The 25,263-nt window shown below is 46.4% G+C and overlaps 2 protein-coding genes across 7 annotated transcripts in view; one reads left to right on the forward strand and one right to left on the reverse strand.

The window, feature by feature from the left end:
- ankib1a (ankyrin repeat and IBR domain containing 1a) overlaps positions 1-15,377 on the reverse strand; it is a 41,889-nt gene extending 26,512 nt beyond the window's left edge. For 2 of the 6 annotated variants that reach the window (XM_048992773.1, XM_048992768.1), the window contains exons 1-3: positions 15,185-15,377; positions 14,379-14,678; positions 7,513-7,782 (exon numbers count right to left, since the gene is read on the reverse strand). In XM_048992773.1, coding sequence (XP_048848730.1) covers positions 7,513-7,700 — 188 coding nt within the window. In that variant the 5' untranslated portion in view covers positions 7,701-7,782; positions 14,379-14,678; positions 15,185-15,377. Of the gene's footprint in view, positions 1-7,512; positions 7,783-9,049; positions 9,068-11,149; positions 11,169-14,378; positions 14,679-15,184 lie in introns of those variants that run through there. The other 4 variants (XM_048992769.1, XM_048992770.1, XM_048992771.1 and 1 more) reach the window with 4 other exon arrangements.
- Positions 15,378-16,334: 957 nt separating this feature from the next.
- Positions 16,335-23,947, forward strand: krit1 (KRIT1 ankyrin repeat containing). Its single transcript, XM_048994002.1, is given in 19 exon segments — positions 16,335-16,470; positions 16,715-16,780; positions 17,056-17,228; positions 17,432-17,588; positions 17,796-17,888; positions 18,024-18,091; positions 18,093-18,154; positions 18,778-19,021; positions 19,561-19,676; positions 19,793-19,936; positions 20,016-20,172; positions 20,251-20,358; positions 20,689-20,845; positions 20,931-21,082; positions 21,178-21,344; positions 21,449-21,536; positions 21,673-21,879; positions 22,253-22,369; positions 23,657-23,947. Coding segments are annotated over 17 exon segments (2,229 nt in total). The 5' UTR covers positions 16,335-16,470; positions 16,715-16,780; positions 17,056-17,126; the 3' UTR covers positions 23,747-23,947.
- Positions 23,948-25,263: the final 1,316 nt, after the last annotated feature.

Genomic DNA, 25,263 nt, shown 5'->3' on the forward strand with positions numbered 1-25,263 from the left:
TGAACCAGGGAGGATGACAACCAGCACCTCCTCCTTTGGAGGAGAGATGAGGAGTTCAGAGATCCAGATCAAGACCTGATCAAGAGCAGCTAGTGGACAAGACTCGGGCACCGTTTAAGGATGCCACCTGGAGGGCTGCCGGGGGGGGGGGGGGGGGGGGGGCGGCCGTGGCAAAGACCAGTCAAGATTAACCCGCTCAGCATGCTGCCACCGCGATCCTCACCAGCAAAAGCAGTGAGAAGAGGAGAAGTATTCAGACAACCATTCATCAGCATTTGGAACGAGGGAACCTAGTTCGAATTTTCGCGGTTCTTATTCGAGACCGCGAGGAAACCTGTCCTGCTACACGCACCCCACCATCTGTCACAGCTTCAACGCTTAAGGTACTTCGCCAGCGGATCCTCCTGCTTCACCCCATGAGCAAAGACAGGAGCTCTAGCCTATGAACAAACAAATAGGGACATCGATCCCAATAAGGACGAAACGCCATCATATTACGGTACTTCATGCACCTGTTTGTCAGACATGACATAAATCAATTAGTTACACATTAACTTCAATTTAATTATTACCCAAATGTCTCGTTTCATGGCACCTGCTGCAGGAGACCACATCGTTAGGCAAGCTTTACCGGGAACTGAGAAGGTGTGAGGGTGTGAAATGTGGGATGTCAGATCTCCCCACAATGTGGCAAAAAACTGTAAGCTAAGGTCAGGGCTGGGTAGGGGTTCGTCATTGCTGGGATTAGGGTTTTATTCCCCCATAGCAATGAATGGAGGGTCCCCACAAAGATATGAAAACACGGACTGTGCGTGTGGGTGCGACGTGCGGCATCGGTGTGCGGCACCTGAGCTTCACTCCAGCCGTCCTCAAAATCGGGCCTCGATTAACACTGTGCTCAGTGAGAGCAGAATGTCTTTACGGGAAATGGGGACATTTTGAAAAACCCGCCCCACAACGGGCTGCCTCTGTCACACAATAAAGGGGGGGGGGGGGGGGGGGGGCATAATAAGGAGCACTCTGATGCCGGGAAAATCAGATCTGACCCAGGACACAGAGCTTTAAGGGGCCAAAAGGTAGATTTACAAAAAATATGCAGGGTCAGTCGCTCGAACTAACATTATTTACCATTAAATGTGTTGCATAAAGTATAACATAAATCATTAAACATCCTGTAGTTTTACAAAATACTCTGTGAAGGTACACAATACGAGTATGTCAGTAACCTCTGCCAATCCCAAAGTGGTCGTCCAGAGTCAGAGATACCGGGCACATGATCAGGTCACTGATCAGTACGTGGCACTGCTTGCTACAAGCTGCCATCAGGCTTTTGACTGACCAGAAAGCCGACGGCTATGTAACAATACGCGTTCCTCTGAAGCCGTCGCGTGCACCGTCGGCCCTGCGGAGAGGAAAGGGTTAATCTGGACAGGAAGCTGGATGCTGTCGTGCACGTAAATGGAAGAGAAACCACTACAACTCCAGCACAGACTGTCAGCCGGATCCCAACCTAGTAATTTACAGCCGCTCAGGCGGATAAAAGCAGGCTTTTGTTGGAAGGTCAGGAGGTTACAATTACCTTCTAGATTATGAACTCCAATTACAATTACAAACCATAATTTAGTTCTTGACATGGTGCTCAGATTCCTGTGAAAGTCCAGCTGTGGCCTTTGTTTATATAATAACCATAATAAATACAGATGACTGATTGCTACAGGCCACATATAAATCTGTCCTAACGCAGACGCAGCCTGTACCTACTAACCATTTAAAACCAGAGTTTCCCACTCCAGTCCTCAGGGACCCACAGTTGGTCCATGTTTTTGCTCCCTCCAAGCTCCCTGCCAGACAGTCCACAGTTCTTGCTCCCTCACAACTGAAAAATGTGGACTGTAACCAGGTCCCCGAGGACCAGATTGCGAATCGCTGTTTTAAACCAATGGTTACTGTCGGCCTGTGTCCATAATGTGGCCAAAGGTGTCACCTAAGGTCAGACATCAAAGAGCATCAGGTCCATTGGACAGACTCGGAGCATTTTCTAAGGCTGAATCAATGGTTTGTCTCATAATTAAGCTTCCTTTCAGCCCACCTCTCCAGGACGTGCTCCGTTCTGATCCGTGGTAGGAGCCAGTGGGTCACAAGCAGGCAGCTGTCTGGGCTGGCAGAGGCCTGTGATTTGCCCAGTCGGGGTTTAAGGGTAGGGGGGGAGGCTAAACGGAGCAGCAAAGACTGCTTAGCCCTCACTGGGGGGGGAGGGGGGGGCGGGATGCTCGTCTCTCCATACTGTTGTACCCTATTTTGTGACGACCACAGTCTGGCACCTGGCAGGACAGAAATGCCACCACCAAAAGGCACCAAAAATAAATCATCATCTTCAATCCCATTACAAGCTCGATGACCATCTTTAAAACACCTTTTTTCCATTTCTCTGGAAAACTATACAACAGCATTCAAATAAAACTCGGTGCCCTTTGAAAGTCTTGTTTCTCTTAAGTTGCTTCATCCCGACTTGACTTTTCTAGACATCTACTTCAATCCCCCACGGAGCAGAGTGGACGGGACGGGACGGGACGGTACAGGACGGGACAGGGCAGGACGGGACGGGACAGCGCAGGACGGGACGGTACAGGACGGGACAGCTCGCTCGGCAGCTTTGGCACACATGCATGTAAAGAGCAATTAAAGCACTGCTACTGGGTGAATAGAGACACCCTCAGCCCCAGAGATGAACGGCGGAGGGCGTTTCAACAGCTGGGAAGACAACAAAAAAAAAGGACTAATTTTTTTTTGAATAAGGGAAGAAAATAACACATTTTACTGATTCAAGAGTAAAATTAGAAGATAAACTAAGACAGGGGGAATAGTGAGCCACACACACACACACACACGCACACACGCACACAAGCAAACAAACAAAAATGGAAGACTTGACACATTTAGTTTTTGGACTGCAGATAAAAATTAGAATAGAGTTTCTACTTGTGGGGGCGAAAAAAATGGTCCCCACAACATCAAAATAAGTTTTTATCACATTGCGAGAACATTTGGTCCCCACAATGTAATAAGTACAGTACAAGACACATACAGACACACACACAAAATTGGTGAGCAGCGAGTAGAAATTCATTTGTAAAATGATGTCTTCCTGGCTTCTGGGTTAGTTATATTTCAAAGCAAACATTTCACCATTTCTGAAACCAGTAAGATGTGAAGATGTAAAACTGCCAGGAATTATTACATGCAAGCAAGTGTTCTTCTTTGAGTCCAAAGGTTTGAAGACGGTGGGGGGGGGGGGGCATGATTTTCGGTCCCTGGACAGGCAAAAACAAGCCTGTAGAAAATTTTAAAACGAGTCTGAGACCCTGGCCCATGTTTTTATGTTTGTGGTTTTCTATTTGCCTCAAAGAACATCGGAGTACAAAATCTCAAAGGATGTGATTATAAAGATTTACCATTTTCCTGCAGCAGTACAAATCCAAATGAGAGACAAGAACTTGAGCGAGAGACAGACAGAGAAAGACAGACAGAGAGAGAGAGAGAGAGAGACACAGAGAGAGAGAGAGAGACACAGACAGAGAGAGACAGACAGAGAGAGAGAGAGAGAGACAGACACAGACAGAGAGAGACACAGACAGAGAGAGACACAGACAGAGAGAGACACAGACAGAGAGAGACACAGACAGAGAGAGACACAGACAGAGAGACAGACAGACAAAGAGAGAGACAGACAAAGAGAGAGACTCAGATTCATTGCTGCTGATGCTGAACAAACAGTACAGCCACAGCACACACACCCCACCCCTGCAGATAAAGCCGCTATCCCACCAACCCGGGGGTGAAGGGGGCATATCCATGCTGATCTGATAACGGGACGGGTCTGTAAAGCACGGTCGCCACGTCGACGGCAAACATTGGGGGTGCGACGCCCCCACATGCATGCAACAAAGGCAGGCAGCTATATTTTTGTGGGGACTCTCCATTGCTTTGGGCACTAACCATAAGTAACGAAACAAATACCAGATTTAGTTTTACTTTTTGATTGCAGACACAGATTTTTATACAACCCAGAAAAGGGGCCCCATATTGTCAAAAACAGGTTTTTAATCACATTGTGGGAAGACAGACAGGACAATGTGGTACAAGGGCTTCTGCAGACTTTGCACAACAACACGGTCACTTGTACTCCTGAGCCTGAGGCCGACTGCTGCACTATAACCTCCCCCAGGACTGGTCAGGCATCCGTCTCGTACTTATGAATACTGACAAAGTTTATATATACATCCAGAGTGAGATTTGAATGGAGAACCACACTGCTACAGGTCTGCCTCCCGCAACCTCAGCCCCTGACTTCAATCTTAAAATCTGGTCTGTGTAAGTTAATACTTTGTCATCCTGTTCATTTGGCTTCCTCTGCAGGCCCCTGGAGGATGGGCTCCCCCTTTTGAGACTGGTCCCTCCCAAGGTTTCTTCCTTCTAGGGAGTTTTTCCCTTGCCACCATCGCCGCTGGCTTGTGTACTGGGAGCTCTGGGCGGGGATAATGTATAGTGCTTTGAGACAATGTAAAGATGTCAAAGTAATGCTATACAAATAAAATTTTATGGAATTGAACTGATCTGCCCAAAGCTTAAGCTTTAAGTCCAATGCCTGGGTGTTACAGTTAAGGATCAGTTTTCAAAAACACTTCCAGCCTCTGAGTCAGCTGCTCTGCCCCAGGGACCGACTGATCGCAGTTCGGATCAGAACTCCCACCTTCCCTCCCCATACCAGAGGGCCGCAATCATAGACGGACGGATGCAGCAAAGCGCACTTCCCGTCTCCGTGCCGCCCAACGCATCAGCTGGGAATGTGCCAGAATGCGGAAGCTCCTACGTGTCATCAGGACTGGCTTCCAGAACAGGCTCGTGCCAAATGTCAGCGCTCAGTGAAAAGGAGCCGTTTGCTTACAGACACCACTGACAAGTTTAGGGTCCTGAAGTGGGCTTAGGGTGTCCCAACGCGTGCCTGACCCCAGATTCACAGGAGTGAGGGTCTGGACTCAAGTTAAGGCGGCGGCTCAATCTCAGCTCTCCCACCACAAATCACAGCCGAGATTAGACTGGGAGTGGCCCAGAAGTACAGTAGCATCATTCACCAGGCTAAACCTGCTACTGGATTAGCTACTGGATTTTGTAATTACAGAGAAGTAAAATCAAGTTCATTTTTACTTTCTAAATTAAACTTCAGACTTTAAACTGCCTAATTAAGTTTCAACATACTAGCCCTTGTTCAGAGATGGATAGTTCAGGTCCAGAAAATAAAAATCCACACCAAGATTTTGTTTCAACCACCCAGCTAAGTATAAAGAGTCACAGTAACATAGTACTAACTGGTTGGCTGATACAAAATCTTGGTCTGGATTTTTACTTTCTGGACATGAACTACCCACCTGGCCTATTTTATATTATTTATTGGATTTGCTGTGTTTTTTTTTCTTCTTTTTACACAATCCTTATTTTACCGTAGCATTGTGAGCTTCTCTTGTTATTCAGTAATCTGTGAGCAGGATTTGAAAGGAAGAATTCTATTGTACCTAGTACGTCGTTTTCTGAACATGAAGCTTTGAATATTGAGTCCTAAAAGTTCGCTAACGGGCAGCCTGCTTGGGACACGACTCCAGGTTCTCCATGGAAACTCCACTCAGCGCTTCTCACTTCCTTAGCGTGGCGTCCCGGCAGGGCAGCGCCACACATGCACGTAACCCACGTCCTTCGCTCAGCTCTCCGCATTTCCTCTCATTACATTTAAACCAGCGTGTCGCGCTTGAAGCCTAACCCGCCTCACAACCGTCTTGTAAACGGTCAGAACAAAACAGCGTGAAAAAGCATTAAAAGGCTTTGAACCCTCTTTCTGCCAAACACCCCCTCATCTCAAACCCTACGTTCACACGCTGAGCTCAGGCCCAGCAAATAAATGCAGATGGACTTTAACAAAAGTCTAGAAGCAGAAGAATTTATGTGGCCAAACACAATCCGACATGATGTTTATACTGTGACAAACAACCTTTGTTTGACACAACTTTACCATTATCGCCCCCGTTAGTACCTCCGTCTGTATAACAAAAACAAAAACAAAAGGAAAAACAAACGAAAACTAAATGGCCGCGGACGAAACCTTCCACGCATCACGTGAAACAAGCATCCATCACATGGCATTCCATCGCCATGCTAGCAGGATATGAAACACAGAGGAATACTGTTGCTAAGCATCCTCCGATGAACCATGACAATGGCATGCGTAGCACGTATCGCACGTCAAGGAGGGGGGGGGCAGCCACTCTCGCCGATTAAGGCCTGCAATTTTGGAGGTAACGCGATTGCTGTATTCCATCTACAACCAGTAGCAGTGTATACCATCATCCAAACCAAGAATCCGTGTGGGCCCCCTGTTGGTCACAAATAGTCATTACAGTAGGGCGGGCACAGGGCCCCAGAAACAGTAAACCCACCCCTGTCTACAGCACTGCCAGTCAGCCACTCTATCTGGAAGATGAATCTCAACGGACCGCATTACCGTAATTAGCTTAAAGGTGGTTTGCAGAACCATGCTGAGCTGGTCATTCAGCGAATGAGTCAGGGTAATTAAAGGGGGAGCATATCTGCAGTGACTTATGGCTGGAGAGGGAAATATTCCTGACAGACAGAAAACCGCCTGACCCTGAGCGGGTGGATGCACAGCGAGCAGTCAATCACATCCTGCACTCACCAGCCGCCCCCCACCCCACCCCCTGGGGCACAGAGCCAGCCAGGTGTGGCCGCTGACCCACACGGCCCGAGCCATCGCAGATCAGCCGGGAGGGGACGGCAGTAGAGACGGCCAGGTGACAGGGACATGGCTGCCATCATGCTGTTAATGTGCTGAGCAGAGCTGACACTTTAAACCAGCGTGAAAAATGCCCCATTCAGCACCTTCACCCCTGAAGAAATGCCGGTCTGCTTTTCAAACCATAAAATAACATAAGGCCAGTTAAAACATTACCCATAAACTCCTGTATTTAATATAGAAACAACAGCCATTTAGAAGTGCATGCTGTTTAAAATGTCAGGAACTGTGTTTTAGATTTAATTTAGCTGAGGCTGTCATAGGTGGGGTAGAAGGTACCGACAGGCGGACAGACAGGCGGACAGACAGGCGGACAGACAGGCGGACAGACAGGCGGACAGACAGGCGGACAGACAGGCGGACAGACAGGCGGACAGACAGGCGGGACTGAGGTAAAGGCAGACAGACAAAGACAGATAGAAAGAGATAGAGGTAAAGAGGTAGAGGCAGACAGAGGCAAACAAGATAACAGGCAGGCAGACAGATTGAGGGAGTGAGACAGGCAGAGTCAGACATACAGGCAGAGATGCAGAGAAGGAGAGTGGGGAGTCAAAGGCAGGCAGACAAAGAAGCATAGAGAGAGAGGCAGAGAGAGTGAGTCAGTCAGACAAAGAGAGGCAGAGAGAGGCAGCGCAATGGGCAGGGCTCCTGACCTGAGCAGACGTGTCATGGCATGTCTGGAGGCGTAGTGCAGAGGGGTGTTGTGCTGGTACGGCTCCCCGTACGAGGTGTTGGGGTCCAGGGAATCCTTGAACTGCGGGTTACTCTCGTAGAGCTGGCAGGCCAGGGTCTCGTCCCCATTGATCAGGGCCTTGCGGAACTTGGTAGCCGTGTTCCCCATGACTGTCGCTCCTGCAGCCGCTGCTAATCTCCTGGCCTGTCCTCAGCCCTTCAGCACGCAAGGGGCCAGCATGCTGCGGCTCCTGGAGGGGGGGGGGGGGGGGGGGGGCACACGAAGACATCAGCACTTCAGGCGAGCACAGGGAGACAAACAAGCACTCGCTTCTGCCTTCTACTGGACAAACAGACGCAGCACTACAACATACCACTGGAAACGGAACACGAGAGGAGCCATTTATGCGACTCCCATGTTAGTAGACAAGTTAACCACAATAAAATAAATAATAATAATAATAATAATAATAATAAATTAAAAACGGCCGACAAATAATTCAAGAGGAAAAAAAAAAAAAAAAAAAAAGTAGTATCTGACCTTCCTGCATCAAACAACTTATTCTGGTCTGGGTGGCAGGGGGGTTGGGGGGGGCAGCCTATTCCAGGCTGTGGACCCACTAGATGTGAGCCAGTCAGAGTTTAAAAAGAAAAACAAAAAACAAACGGCAACCACAGCATATGTGCTAAGGGAACAGCTGTGAACAAGCGTACTGAAGAGCGTGTCACCAGTCCAGCACCAGTAAATCCCAGTATAAAAAGCCCAAAGAGCAGCACACTGTCCAGCTCAGCCTCGATGTCCTCTAAGGGAAGCGTCTCCGGCTGGCTGCGGCCCAGGCAGCAGCTACGTAGGGCTATTACTGTATCCTTCAGCAATTTACTACAGTTGTGCAATTTCAAAACATATGCGAACAGAAAAATACGCTGGAGTAAAAGGCTACAATAAAAAAAAAAATAACAGGAACCTTGTTTTACACACGTCGTTCATGATGAGATTAAGGGCCAATAATCCCGGGGGGGTTCCTTTAAACAGTGCAGGGGGAGGGACAGAGGGGCATAAACATTTAAATTCTAAAAGAATTCAGTCCAAAGGTTGGATATAAAACCCACAAAAATACAGTTTATGACGCACTGAACCCCCACCCCCCACTCCACAGGAGGCTGTCAAAAAATTCAGAGCCAGATCCTGGTGTCACACCTGAAGTCACCTGCGGGCCGCATGGACACCGGGAGCGACCCCAAAGGCCGCGTCACTAAGCTGTGACAGAGGGACTCTGCAGCGCCCCCTAGGAAGCGCCGCTCGGTGGAGCATGAGGAAGCGGCACGGAGCTGGAAGCCTGAGCCAGGCAGACCAGTGAGCGCCGGACGTCACACAAGATGCCCACACAAGGCACAGACAGGAGAGCAACCGCATAAAAACAAGGCAGAAAATCTCCAAGCGTCCTTCGCTACTTTTGAAGCATCCTTTTCTTTTTAATTAATTAAAAAAAAAATTAATAAATTTTAAACCATCCTTACCGCTACATTTATCAGCAGGCCGGCAGAAGGCATACCAAGATGTGACTGTGAGGTGCACTAGCGGTATGACTCAACACGAGTCCCCGGGGAAGACGGCAGCGACTGTGGCGTAAGCTGCTCAGCCAGGCAGGCCACAAAGCAGGCTTGACCGCACGGTCGCACCGAGCCGGCGGTCGGCGTGAGCAGGTGCCGCAGCCGGCAGTGAGGTGGTTGAGTTGAGGAGGCCACACTCTGCCTTGGAAGGAGGTCAATACGACCCTCATCCAGGCACCATGACAGAAACACTTATTTTGGCTACAGCAGACGGAGGCCTGAAATGGGGAGTATTTTTAGCCCTCTCCATGTACACCCCCCCAACGCAACCTGTCTTGTCATGTCCCCCTCACCCCCGGCGGTGGATCGCGGCCTACGTGCCACGTGTCCACACACGATCAGGCTCCGGCCGGGGGTCGGCTTCCGCCGCCATCTGCTGACCTCCGAGGCTCCAAGCACCGGAAGCTTCTCACCCCCGGCAACAAACTCGCCGATTGGCCACCCAAACATGCAGTCTGATCACTGACTGCGGACACATCCGCGACGCAGAATCCCTCCGAACCCCACAGTGACACAGGAGTTTACATTCTAAATATCACGACTATGATTATTAGTTCATCACCAATTAATTCCCATCCGTTGCATTACTACCACACAAAATAATGTGGGGGGGTAGGTGGGTGTGGCTTTATTCCCGGCTGCCCAATTCTGCATCATACTTCATAGAACTTCCATTTCACCTCCAAGGTACCATAAGCAGGGAAAGATGGTGCGATCGATTCCCTCTCGGAACTCGGAATTTCCGAGTTGAGTGACATCACATCCGACAATCTCCCGTTCGAGCTACCACAACTCGGAACAAACATGGCTGCCCCCATGAATACATTGCTGTGTGTTGTTGCTTTATATTTTAGCAGTTCCGGAGTAAGAGTATTATTTCCGAGAGACAAACAAACAAGAAAAACGAACTAATCAAACCGCATTAAAAGCCCTATAAAGTATTTAAGTACATTCACAGCGATATTCTTTTTTCGAGAGGCAAACAAACTACAAACAAACCAAAGACACTAGCAAGTCTGGTAAAAATCTGATATTGCTGCTAGGATACTGTTTACGGTCACGATATGGTATTCTCTAAATCCAATGTGTGCAATTACATTTATAATTATTAATATATTTAGCAAAACAAACATTTTAAAGATTTCTAAAATAGAATAACTGTTGAGTGTGTAAGCCGCCATGTTCAAATTACGTCACAGGGGTAACTCGGACAAGAAAATTCTGTCCGACATCAACGTCATAAAAGAGACGTGTTTCTGACGGGAAGTGACGTTTTTCGTGACGTTTTCCTCGGAGTTGGAGAGAAATAGTCGAACGCACCAAGAGTCAGCCCCAGTCCCAGCAGCAAATAATCCAATCAAACGACCCCACAGAGGCACCAATTTATCACAACTCCGGGAGTAGATAAGCTGAAATCACGCACGTGCTTCGTTTACGACTCCTTTAGATACCTACAAATTCATCCCAGTGCAGATGCCATTAGAAACCGAAGGCCCTCCTGTCATCAGATCAAAGACAGTTACATACAAATGGCGATATTCTGATCTCAGGGCTCGACGGCACGCTTTCCTCGCCGGAGGCCAGCCGGCTCAAGAAGCGTGTCGATCCCTCAACAGAGTGAGACTTAAAGTTAAAGCCCGAGAAGACCCCTTACCGGCACGACCCAGCCCGGCCTGCCTCCGAGAGATAAGCGAGCACTTGGTGCTGACCCACTTACACGGAGAGCGTTAAGAAGCTGCGTGCAGAGGGCTGCTTCCGGGGGGGTCACACCTGGAGAGACACAGAGCGTCGTCCATGAAACCGGGGCTCCTAATCTCAAGGCCAGCCGGCGGTGGGGCTGTGCGATAATAACAGGGTAGCCGCTGCTGGGTCTGCTGCCATTTCATATTGGACAGGCTCTGCTGCCATTTCAGATTCTCAAAAATTAGACAAAAAAAAAAAAAACACAACACACATGAAGCCCAAGTGTGAAAAGAACAGACGTCTGAACAAAGCACAACAACAGACCTTTTATCCAGATCCGCCATGATTTCAGCTTCGAACAAAAACAGCGAGGAGAGATTTCACCCTATGAACAGCCATGGGTTAAAAACAGTCACTACAGCTTCTATAAGCAGGAATCAGAATAATGGAATGTCCAGAGCAGGAGTAGGATCTCATTGCCATTACATAACAGTCAAGAAGGCACAGAAATCCCATAAGAATTTGGGACACCCGCAAAGAAAGATCTGAAGATTCACAAACAATGACAGTCCTGTACCCGGTGCTGTTATCAGAGAAAAGTCATTGTGGAGGAAGCCTATTTCTACATGATCCGGTGTGTACAAGATATTGTGCTGCTTTAATCTTTGATCTTTCCTTTTATCACACAACAAATAGCTAGTTTCGCTTTGCGTCAGCCAACAGCACGTGATGCAGTATTTCCTGAGAGCTGGGCCAAGCACTTGGGCCAGAAGAATGGGGCGGGGCGGGGGGGGGGGGGGGGGGGGGGGAGCCCAGAAGAGATGCATCACATGACCCGTCTGCAGGAAATACCTTAAGTTCACGACGCTGTCGAAACAACGGAGACGGAGTCCGAGGCACCCTGTTGATTCCAGTCAGGAGCTAAACACCATTACACACAAGGGAGGCTTCCGCAAAAAAATATCCTAGATACATAAACTCTGAAATATGGGAAATGTTGCCTCGGGACTGAAAATGGATGTCCCCTCTATAAACATAATTACACCTACTTAAGTAAATAGTTCCCAGCAAATGTAATACATGCTTAAGACGCATCACCGTGTCGATGGTCTTGTTGTATTCAGGCATGCAAGAAGTATTTTCCAGTAGTAAACCTAAGATACTATATAATTCTGATAGAGCTGAATGATATAAACATCAGTGATGAATTCATTGATAAAACAGTAAAGGACCCAAGAGTCAATTTTACAGCTAAAACTTTAGCCATTTTAATCAAATGTCATAAAAATGCTAATTTGTCAAACAATACAGGTTTCAAATTGAAAATGTACAATACTGCATTATTGTCATTTAAAAACAAGTATTAAATTGTAAGTTATTTTTAAGAAAATAGACAAAAGAAAAGAAGAAAAAAATAGTTTAGTTGCCCTATCAATTTATTGACACTAAACAAATGATTTGCATTGAACGGTTTTCGGTCTGCAAACACAGCTGAGTTTAATCAAATCTCGGAAACGATAAAAAGAGGGGAAAAAAAAACTTAACTGGATCAATTTATCAGCTGAAGACAAGCATCGTCTCAGTATGGGGAGGCAGGCTGTTCTCCCCTGAGGGCTGATTTCAAAGGAGGGTGTCTTCAGCATGTCTCCCATTTAGAGTTAAAGTGACCATTAACACCCCCCCCCCCCATCGGCCACAGTGACCCCAGACCTCAAGCCACAATCTTGCATCGTTTACCAGACGCATCACATTTCAAATCGAATCGAGTCGTCAGCCGCGCCAATAATTCAGTTTACATCTGGACATTATTGCAGCAATGTCGAGGTAAACAGCAACGTGTCAATTTCTCTTTACATGGAGGAGATTAACTGGAAACTGTGAAGTAAAGCACTTTGTTATGGTAAAACAGTAAAATTGTGCTGTGGGATTGACACTCCTTCCAGGAAATGTCCACACAAAGTACACCTGCTCCATTTAAACAAACTACACCAACCGCTTCCATGCTTACAATTTAAACAGAAGCTACAGTTGGCTCCCTGATGGTGACCCATGGCACGCGGATGGGACATACGTGCCAAACCTTGTGGGGGGATACCTTTTTTTTTGGGGGGGGGGGGGGGAAGGTGCAGATGGCGAAGACAAAGATAAATAGTGGTGTGAGATTTACATCTAAACTACAGCAATTCACGTGTGTTTGTGCAGACAGACTAATCAAGTTCAGTTAACTGACACCAGGAGATACTCACAAAAAGCAGCAGAGAAAACTCCTGGCTTGTAAAAATAATATTAAAAAGGAAAACGGGATATTAAATGTGGAGACTGACAGTTACTAGATACACCGTGGTCCATTTGTTTGATCCAAAGTATATAAAGCTAATAAAAACGCTGAAATATCAAGTTGACCAGGCCATGTAATGTCAAACGGGGTTTATACCACAGTCCAAACATGCCGTCTCAACTCCATTTCAAACTCTCCACTTTCCCAGTCCGTTTGCTAACTGGTGGCCACGACCATTGGTGGCCATCAGCAGGTGACACAAGCTGTAGAGATGCAACTGAGCTGTGATCATGGAGAGGAGGCTGGCGATCTGTGTCATGAATTGGGGAGGGCGGGGGGGGCTTTTTTTTTCTTTTTTTTCGGCAACCGCACTTTCACACAGTAACACAGAGACGCGCAGGACGGCTTGTCTGCCACTTGAATAAATAGTGCCCAGAGCTGGAAGAAGATAAGCACAGGCCTCACCGCTAACCCCTCGCTGGTTATATCACAAACTAAAAGCTTGACATACGTGTCCGAATGAGGCACAGCGGCACAGAAACGCAGCACAAGGGTCCCCAGACAAAAACCCCCCATCAGACACAGAAGCGCTTATCAATTGAGTTCAAATGGGTTTTTGGGCAGCTCATCTGGTGCCTATTATTAAAGGCAGGGCTGCACTACAAACCAATACATCTGCTGCCATCTGAAAGCCTCATCTCGCTGCCCATAACATTACAGCCTTTACTCTATAACCCATTATCTTCACATATAAATTATTACTACAGTTTGCACAGTAATCAGCATGACCATTTTCTACAATTCTGGACAGAAAATTACGAGATGAGTCCCTACAAGGCACATTAATGAAATCTGAATCAAAGGCCCATGAAATTATTACTATTTCCAAACGAGGTCGTTTAATTCAATCACTGTTTGCAGAATAATGGATTTTAAAAAACATGCAGCCATTTAAGGCACCACAGCAGACGCAATTTAGAAAAGAATATAAAATACAAGAGTGGATATAGTGGACTGTTAAATTAATCGAAAATTATAAGAAGGCACACTGGTGAGATTTGCAGAAATACACCTTTATCTGTGTGTGTGTGTGTGTGTGTGTTCACACATGCAGAAAACACCCGAAAAGTACAATGGCTGCTGCTGGAGGAGGAAGGGCACCAGATTGTTTTATTAAGTGCATTTCCAGGATGTAGAGGGATGAGACGCTTCTTAAGAAATACAAACCACCCTGAGGGTGCGCAGTAACGCTGGACCCACCCACCCGAAGCTCACCTTGCGGTCCCGCGCCCAGCGGACCCGGCCGGGCTCAGCTCCGTCTCCTCCCCGCCTTGCTGACACGGTTCGTGCTTCCAGTAAAATCACGAAGCAGAGCCCGATCCGCCTTCACCGAGAGGCAGCGCCTAACGTCGCCGCGTCGGCACCGGGCACTGAAGCCATCGTGCAGCTGGAGCGGACCCCGGGGCACCGATCAGCGGACGCACGACTTTGTTTTCTTTGTCACCGTCTGCTGGCTGCAACTCCGAGGGATTCAGATGGAGCCCCGGTGGCTGCCTGCTCGCCTCCAGCCGGTGGCTGCACAGGAAAGGCACACGATCCGAGACACGCACGCCCGATTAACGCTGAACTCCGTCCAAAACACAGATCCTCGGTTAATAAAAGCAGCAAAACCCCAATACTGTGTGGCAGGACTTAGGATGCATACGTATAAAAGAGAGCTTATGAAGGATACTGTCACCCAAGCGACTGGGACATACAACAGTGATCATGATGTGAAACTGCACACGTATCGCCCTCGCCCCTCTCCTCTCTTCCCTCACTACTAAACCACACGGCCAACTGCTCTGTGCACGGCCATAACAAGCCGAGCAGCCCAGCAGCGAAGCCCAATCAGGTACAAGCAGTCAGTTACGAGCAAGAAGTCCAGTGCCAATGCATATGTCCGAACTTGAGCGCTGTTTTTCCGCCAGCTTCGCGATGACGTCTCAGCTAACGAAACAGCCACAGTAAATTGCATTAGCCAGTGAGCTTCTGCCATCGACATCCACCTGAACACGCTGCCTAACAGGTAAATAACTTACACAGTCTGTCCTCTCGATTATCCAGTATATGGCGACTAAAGCCTTGCCTTTGTTAGCATGGGACTACCCCCCCGATTTCTTAAATCCACATCGCTCGGCCGCCGCTCCCACCCATACAGATCTGGGCTCCACAGCACGACAGCTTCTTTTCTGTTTTGTATCTGAGGTTCACGACACCAGAAGTGCTGCGTCACAGAGCCCAACCCGGAAGTGCAATTTCCAGTCAATCAAACGGTCCGGGGTGCCCCCCTAACCGTGCTGGGAGCGGGCTTTTAATTGGTCAAGAAACTAGCCACACCTGCGCCATGATTGGCTCTTGCAGTCGTGTAGGCGGGGTGAGTGAACGTGAGGAATACAGAACAGGCAGCCACGAGCGACGTGGTTACTTTATAAAGACTTTATGGCGCATAGCAACTCGTTGTAGAGCCCCCCCCCCCCAGAAATCTTGATTTGTCAACACGGGTCGAAAGCCGTTACAGGCTATATCTATTTATAAAAAACAATATGAATTGGCCATCTTTTTTCAATCTTTGTTTTGTTGTTTGATATTATACCCTTGGGAACCGTAAATATGTTCAGTTTGTTTAGCCAATCTTTTAAAAGTATGTGTCGTGTTTTCAACTACCTTTTCACAAATACCAATGTGGTATTTACATTGTAAATAAAGATCTGTAGGGACGCCTTTTATCGAAATAGATTCTGGATGGGTTTAAGTAATAAAAAGCTTTTTTCCCCCTGCTGTTTATAACCTGCAGAATAATTCATAATTCTGAGTGTTCTCTGTAAAACGAGCAATTCGTTTAGTTTCGCAAATTTTTCTACGCAAACTGTCAACAGAGACATTTCTACCAATTTCTTCAGTTTCTACCTACATCTGTTTCGTGCAAAACATCCATCTATATATCCTCTGATCACTCATCCTGGTCAGGTTGGTGGGGCTTGTGCGAAATGTTAAAAAATAAAAAACAAAAGCGGTACAACTATTTTCCTGTTGTTCTAGTGGGTGCAAACTACAACTCAGGCAGGCGAATTATTACTGAATGCTCAGCATTAAAAATGTCCGCCTTACACGTTTACATGTGATCAGAGATAAACACCATCTACGTGCTATTCTGGTCCCGATCGTCACTGGTCTTGGCTGGGTCTGGGTCTGCCCACAATGACAGCTCGCCGTGACCCGGAACTCCACGCTGGAAACTAAAACGTAATAATAACAAAAAACAACGCTGGATGGAGCCGTATTTCTAGGGGCATTAAAACGTAGCGGGCCGGTCCCAAAACCCCAGGTAGGGTAATTAGATGCTGTTTTCGGATGAAGTGATGGATCCGGCTTCTGTTGGTATTTTTTTTAGCTGTTAAGCTACGGTTCAGCCCAGACTTCCTACGGCAGGAAGCACACACATATCTGCCGTTATCATGGCTAGGAAATGGTGTCGAAACTAGACGCGTATTGTCTCGTTTAGAAGCTCACAGATGATATTTGGTATTTTTTTCATCCCTCCAAAGTTTTTGTTATATTTTGTCCTGTAGATCGTGGCTGTAAATAGGCAGACCGTGTGTATTTAAAGGCTGCTTTCCTAGGTGTGACTGCTTGCGGTGAGTCTTGCCCGATTCATCTTGTGTGTGTCTGTGACATGATGTTTCAGAGGTTTGACGTAGAATCATGCCTAATAACTCGTTAAAACAGCAAATAACCCAGCAGAAGTTGTGATAACTCTCAATAATATGTATAAACACGCCTCCTTTATTCTCCGTGATGATAAAACAGATGTAGTGAACAAGTAAAGAAACTGCAATGACTACTATTTAATGAAAAGTATGTCGCTCCTGTAGTGTGTGTCTTGTGTGACCACGGGTTTTTTATTTTGTAGTTTCAGACATGGTGACTCTGCGAAAAGGTTTGGTGCTTTGGATGTCCAAAAACTGAAAATCAAGCAATAAGATGGGCAACAAGGATAACCTGGAAGAAGTGTTTGTAGCGGTCATCCGTCCGAAGAATGCAGTCAGTCTGACCTCCAAAGAATACAGAGCAAAAGCCTATGAGGTAAAAAACATAATCGATTGTTTAATTAAGTAAATATCTCACCTATCAATGATATCTCATAGTCAATCGGAAGAAACTGTATATTCCGAGTATATTCTTAGATTTATAGCATGCAATACATATTAACGTACAGCACGTACCTTACGGCTTACGTCGCTAGAGGGCACTACATCAGCATTAATGCCAGGTTTTTTTTATTTTAGATCCTTTTGGTAGAACTTCCATTGGAAGGGAAGGAGAAGAAAAGGAAGAAGGTTCTTCTAGGAACCAAAATACAAGCTGATGGGGATAAGTCCCGATCGATTTTGGACTATGTCGATGAAACAACCAAACCCATATCCAATAACCAAGGTTTCATAGGTAAAAGGTTTTTTTTTTTTTTTCGATCGTATGGGTGCAATATTCTTTCTCTTTTGAGGACACTGATTGAAATAATATCAGCAATTAGATGCTAACCTTAGATTCTGAATGGAAGAATGGTGAAGGGAGTACACTGGGACAAACAACTTTACAAATGAGTAACTTGGTGTTTTAAAAGCAGCCCTTAACAGTGCTTGTGTGCTATAGGGAAGCGTGTTGTGCACATGAAGAGATTCACTCTCGATGGGGAAAACACTGGGAAGGAAGCTTCTTTGTTCATAGTGCCGCTTAACGTCAAAGGTAGGTCGATAAGCATCGCCGCCGCAGAACGTGGAGTCGAGAGCTTGACGATCTGCCGAGAGAATTTACGCTCCGTCTTAACTCATCACATGGAGGCTGCGTTTGCCAACTGCCGCGACTGCTGTCTGATTATAGACAACAGCAAGCTGACATACAACCCCGGGTGTCCGAGTTTCTACTGCTTACAAGACGTCATGCGGGTTTTGCAGTGAGACCAGCACCCACTTTTCACCCACTACCTCCAAGATGCTCATGGCGTTAGACAAGTAAGCGCATCACAGTCTCCCGAGGCATTTGTCCTACTGGGGTCACTTTAATAGTAATAATAATGAAAGTAAAAGTGATTAATTGCCATTGGTGACACATCACAGCAACAAAATGTGTCCTCTGTATTTAACCCTTATGTGATATAGCAGTGGGCAGCTATTATTTAGCGGGGGGGGAGTTCCTTGCTGGTGGGGGATTCGAACCAACAGCCTTTCACTCACAAGCACACTTCCTTAACCATTAGGCCACCACTGCCCTGAATGGATTGAGAGGCATTGGCCAGGAACTTTATTATTTTATTAATCCCTGTAGGGAAATATATATATATATATATATATATATATATATATACACACACACACACACACACACACACACACCATCTTGGTCTCTATCAGACAGACAGACACATATACAGGTGAGAGCAAGCTTGGGGGGGTCACAGCGCAGGGTCTACCTGCCTACGACACCTCTGAAGGTTAGGTTAGGGGCCGAAGGACATGTGACTATTCAGCCAAAGGGCTCGAACCAGTAACCCCCCCGATCACACGCACAGAGGCTTAGCCTGCTGTGCCACACACTGCCCCCGATGATGAGACAGCCTCGCATCTGTCCCGCCCAGGTGGCTGGCCGAACAGCACAGCGTACCCCACGCCATCCCCGCCTTGTTCCGGCCCTCCCCAGTGGAGAGGGTGAAGACCAGCGTGTGCAACCCTGCATACTCCACAGACGGCAAGCAGCCCGAGGGCTCGATGCACATGGGTTACACTGCCCTGGAGATCAAGAGCAAGATGATGTCACTAGAAAAGGCAGACATGTACATTAAAAACCCCCTGTATGGCTCAGACCTGCAGTACACCAACCGGGTGAGAGCTCCCCTCCCACTCCGTCTCACATCACATCAAGAACATGAGAAATTTACAAACGAGAGGAGGCCATTCGGCCCATCGAGCTCGTTTGGGGAGAACTTGACTAATAGCTCAGAGTTGTTCAAATCTTATCCAGCTCTGATTTAAAGGAAGCCAGGGTTTTAGCTTGCGCTACACTAACAGGAAGACTATTCCATACACTATACGCTATGTAAAGAAATGCTTTCTCAAATTCATTAATTGCTATGTGTAGCTTCTGTCTGATCACCATAAACATGGGAGTGTATCAGCTCAAGTCCTCAAAGGGAGGATTCTGCTCTACACTTGGCCGTTAATTGCTTTATTAAAGTCGTTTAATGTATCAAAGAAGCTTATCGCCAAAAGTGCCAGTTGATATTTCTAAAATTTCCATCATGGCCCGAGTTGCTTTTCTTACTGTCTTGGCGCTTAATGTGAGGTCTCTGTAGGACACGGTGTGTTCTGAAGGTTTTCGTCTTTCATGCCGCGCCATTGGTTACCTGCATTGACCCCCTCAGGTGGACAAGGTGATCATCAACCCCTACTTTGGCCTGGGGGCTCCGGACTATTCCAAAATCCAGATCCCGAAGCGCGAGAAGTGGCAGCGGAGCATGGGAAGCGTGACGGAGGACAAGTGAGGATCCAAGTTGCAGCACCTTCTAAAAAAAAATAATAAAGGGGGGGGGGGATTCTTCCATATTGAAAAGCTAGATACCTTAGCGCTAAGGGCTGGGTGGGATATCTCCTCAGGGAACGCCAGTGGGTAGATGACTTCCCGCTGCACCGTAGCGCCTGCGAGGGTGACACAGACCTCCTCAGCAAGCTCCTGGACAGCGGCTTCTCCGTGAAACAGCTGGACAGTGATCACTGGGCTCCCATTCATTACGCGTGCTGGTGGGTGTGGCCAGGGCAACGAGCCCTCCCTACTCTGCATGCTTTGCCTCCCCTGGGCTAAATAAGTTTTCCTTTGTAGGTATGGAAAAGTGGGGGCCACCAAGCTTTTGCTGGAGAAGGGAAAGTGTAACCCCAACCTGCTGAATGGGCAGCTGAGCTCCCCCCTGCACTTTGCGGCTGGGGGGGGTCATTCGGAGATCGTGCAGCTTCTCCTGCAGCACCCGGAAACAGACAGGGTAAGGCTCCCCGGCTCCTTTGTGAACTCGCGGCTCTGAAGGGACTCGCAGGGACTGAAAGTTGTTTCTGTCGTGAAGCACATTGAAGACCAGCAGAAAAGGACACCGCTGCAAGTGTGTGAGGAAAACAAACGGAACAACTGGGAAGAGACCGTGAAGCTGCTGCAGGAAGCGAACAACAAACCGGTTAGCCTTCCCTTCCGGAAGAAACCCTGCGAGATGACATCATAACCAGATAATTTGTTAGGGGTTTTTACAGAAGAAAATGTATATAAATGCTTTGAGGAATTATTCCTCGTCTTAAAAGATTAATACTCTGACTTTTATAGTAACTTGAATAATACTGTATGTTTGTCGTACAGTATGTGGAACTAGGATGTTTTATGCTCTAGCATTAACGTTTCATGCAATAATCAACACTGTCTATAATTGACTAAGGTTACTGCTTGACTACGCACTAACCTCTGAGATGCTTTGAATTAAGTTGCCAAATATGAGTAAATCTACTCGTTGCAGTATGAAAAGGTGCGCATTTACCGCATGGACGGTTCCTATCGATCCGTGGAGCTGAAGCATGGGAACAACACGACCGTCCAGCAGATCATGGAAGGCATGCGGCTGTCGCAGGACACCCAGCAATACTTCACCATCTGGATCTGCTCCGAAAACCTCAGTGAGTGCTGTTCTCACCTCACTCCGGATCGGTTTTGCCCGGAGAGCCGCTGCGGGTGTCTGAGTCATGGGTGTTGCCCTCCCAGGTCTGCAGTTGAAGCCGTATCACAAGCCCCTGCAGCACCTGCGCATCTGGACGGAAATCGTCACCGACCTGACCGTGCTGGACCCCCAGAGGGAGTTGCCTCAGCTCTTCTTGCGCAGGGATGTCCGGTTACCCCTTGATGTGGAGAAGAAGGTTAGGCGCTGTGCTCCATCGAGAAAAATATTCCAACTTCCAAAATGAAAGTGTGATGAAATGAGAGAAAATGACGGTGTTTGCCATATCTTCAGGTTTCAGATCCGCTGTCTATCCTCATGCTGTTCGATGAAGCACGCCACTGTCTCCTCAAGGGATTTTACCCATCTCCGGACGGCAAGCTGATTACCCTGGCCAGCCTTCTCCTACAGATCATCTACGGAAACTACGAGAGCAAAAAACACAAGCAGGGCTTTCTCAAGTAAACTTTCATCCTTGTTGCCCTCATGGAACTTCTGCGTTAATGCCATATCCTTTATATAGTCAATTTCTCAATTCACAACCTATTTGCTTTGTTTCTGACAGCGAGGAGAATCTCAAATCAATTGTTCCAATATCCAAGGTAAAAAGCAAGGCACATCACTGGACGAGTAGGATTCTCCATGAATATAAGGTCGGTATGAGGTTTGAGCGCCTGGTTTTTGGCTCCAGATCTGCTTTGCTGATGAAAATGATGCATCGAGGTCTACAGCACGGTGGGGGTTACGTCAAGGAAGCTGACATATCACGTGGCCTGTGCTCTCCTGCAGAATCTCAGCACAAGTGAGGGCGTGAGCAAGGAGATGCATCATCTCCAGCATCTCTTCCTGCAGAACTGCTGGGACATCCCCACCTACGGTGCTGCCTTTTTCACCGGACAGGTGTTCACCAAGGCCAGCTCCAGCAACCATAAGGTCATCCGTGTTTATGTCGCCGTCAACACCAAGGGGCTGCATCTGATGAACATGGAAACCAAGGTGCCTGACTTCCAATTTGCACACACATATTAGTAAACATTACCGATCGATCTTTGGTTTGTTTTAAACATAGGGTTTGCCAAGTGTTTTACGGGCTTTTAAAAGAAAAATAAATAAGCACACAAGAAATTACAATAAAAACAATAATAATGCAACCAAACACGCAGGACTTTACCCCCCTCTCAGTCTCCGTAGGGGACTTTAATCCCCCACCAAACCGGGGATTCTAGCCTCTGTTGATTGTAAGGATAAGGTTCATTTCATACCGACCAATGCTGATCAGAATTAATACTCAGTAAGAAGATGGGATCGGAATTCATTCGATTGTCAGATGTATACTCTGAGGTATTAACGGTTAATACCTTAAATGCAGGTTCTGCACATCAGTCTGGATCATGGCACTTTTGTGTGGCAGTTGGGACAAGCTGATCAATACTTCCAAATCCATGGCCTAGAGAAAAAGATCACCTTCATCGTTCATACCAAACAGGTAACAAAGTCTTGGAGGATCTTACTCTTTGCAGCAGTAATTCAAAGCATTTCTATTTTACTTCACGTGTATTCAAGGACACTTCAATGATCTAGTTACAATTGGTACCATACAGATGGCTTGAGTATTTTACATTAAATCAACGATATATGTAGTGAAGCACATTTAAAAACACCAAGTGATTACCAAAGTGCCACACAACACATGAAATAGACACTATATAAAATCGTACCACAAAATGTAATCTGAAATCCAATAACGTCAATCAAAATACAACAAAAAACAATTCCATCTAATGATGACATTCGAGATGCAAGTGCTACCGAGTAAAAATAAGTCTCTAATCTGGACTGCAAACTCTCAAATGATTTAGCTGTGCTGTCAGATTTCGGCACGTTTTCCCTACATGTCCTATTTATCATGGAAGTTTCCATGCACTTGCAGTCCTAAAGGTGCCAACGTTACAGATTCTGCAGTCAGACAATAACTACATCAGTCCCTCCAGGATCTTGTGGTTCTGCGATCACAAAATTAATGCAAGATCAAGCAATATTTGCAAGAGTTTGCAATTTTTCAAATGAACCACAACTTTTGCACAAAATCAGGCTACTTACATTTGGACAATGACGCATCCTGCAAAATCATCCCAGTAAACATTCATGTAAACATCTCATTTACTTAAAAGTTTGAGGCATTATATAGAACACAGATGAACATAGTCTACATAAAAGAAATAATAGGAACTTAGGAAATGAAACTACATTTTATGTCAATGTATTTGACCGTGGTGGAGGTTAGAATCACTCATGGTCCCTCCTTCATGGATGTTAACCAGTTGCGGAAAAATACAGTGACTGGGGCGAGAGCTCGTGGTGCAAAATGTGACGATTTATATGAAATATACAAAGACAGTAGTTATATGTCTTTTCAGTGGTAGCGTTAAAAAAATACAATTCCTAGTCTTGCAGTTTTGCCAATGTATGAACATTTACCACAAGAGTACAAAGAGCTCTACAAGTTGTACCACAAATTTTGAGAAAAACCAAAATCAAAGCATTTGTGGCCACAACAATCTCAAGTAAAAGACAAGAACACGGCGAGACCCTTTGGGGGCTGTTAAATAATCACTGACGCATTCGGTCGATTGGAGGTTTGCAGCAGTAATACCATTGCTTGGGATTTGAGCAGATTCAGCGCGTTTGCTGATCCATCGCCATACTGATCCTCCATATTAGCAGCACAACCACCTATAATATTCATTCGTTCATTTTCTTTCTTTTTGCACAGGCGGGACTTATCGTCAAGCTCCTAATGAAGTTAAGTGGACAGATCGCGCCAAATGAAAGAGGTTTATCAGACAAGAATGCGTATGGATAACTGTTTAAGGAAAGCCTTGTGTTGCTGATCGTTCATTTTTTTTTTTAATGTATGAGAATTAGTCCCCACCCATTTCCTCTGTTTTCATTCAATGCTGATAACAGTTCAGTGTTCCTTGTCTTTTAAAACAGTTTTACGTTTGTCTTAGAGCATTGTAAATATGTGTATTTAACAACTTCATTAAAATTCCTAATATATCAATGCGCACAGCAGAACCCTTCATGCAGATGACAAATATGTAAATGGTTTTCTGTGGCGGTTCATCCTGTCCTCATACTGAGCATTGCAACTCCCTAATTTATTAGGTTTAACTGTGAAAGGGTATCAAAATGGATACCCCAGCAGGCAGAAAGATCTGGGACCTCTCACAAATGTGGATTGCTGGATAACTTGCTGGATTTAAGGTAGTCTGAGCTAAAAGTGAATGACAGTTAAACTAGGGTACCTTAAGTCCAACAAGTTATCCAGCTAAGCAAGAAATCCGGCTATGTGATATAGGCCACTGCAGTGCCAATCAGTACTCATACTTCTTTGATCCAGATGTAAACATCTGTTTAAGTTAGACTTTCTGCCTTCTTTAAAACAAAAACAAGTTTTACATATATTAAAAAGCTAATCTGATTTCTGTTCCTTGGCCACCCACATTTTTCCCCACATACACATTCAATGCTTGATCTTGCTCAGACGGAGCTGTTGAGCTATGTCCAACTATGGATCTGCCTTCTGCAAATCCTGCTATTACATTATATACACAGAACTGAATGTGGAAAACATGGGGGGGGGGGGGGCGGCGAAGAGTCAAGTCTGCTTTATAAAGGTTGTGGTACAGGCAGGAAGTACACAAACATGATTACAGACCAAGGAACGCCAGGAAGTCTGGTAACAGTATACAGTGCCCATTTGGTGGTAGTCAAATATGCTAGAGATCTACACAAAGGATCTTTCTAGCCAATACTGGTTTTGGAACCAGACATGAATTCTTTGGGTCCACCCAAGTCAAAAGGGACACGTCACCCAACCAACACTAAAAATATGAATACGCCAACTCCAGAGTCTAGTCCCAGAGAATCACTTCCCCAACTGCTATCCCAAAACTGGAAATACTCATGCCAACACTGCTTACAAGACCCTCATTGAGCAGCAGCCTAGGTAGAGGGAATGTCACCTGGATGAAATTCCTGACCGAATAGCCACTGGTTAGATGGCATTCTCAGTCACAGAGGCACTTGCATTTACAGGCTAGGCCATCAAGTCTACTCAGTATTGAATAGAGGAAAGTATTTTACAGATGAAAAATGCCATCATGGCAGCGATCATGGGTGGCCAATTTACACCATTATATCACAGTTCAAGAGCTCCTCACAATGGAGGCTCATGTGGTGTATGCAGACTCCTAGTACATTTGTAGACCAGCTAGAGGACAAGACACCTGCTCCATACATTAGTGAGCAAGTCCCTTAAAGGCACATATGGGACTACTGCCACAGCCAGTTGCATAGTAACCACAGGACAAGCAG

The sequence above is a fragment of the Brienomyrus brachyistius genome, chromosome 23 (assembly GCF_023856365.1).
Source record: "Brienomyrus brachyistius isolate T26 chromosome 23, BBRACH_0.4, whole genome shotgun sequence".
Lineage (NCBI taxonomy): Eukaryota > Metazoa > Chordata > Actinopteri > Osteoglossiformes > Mormyridae > Brienomyrus > Brienomyrus brachyistius.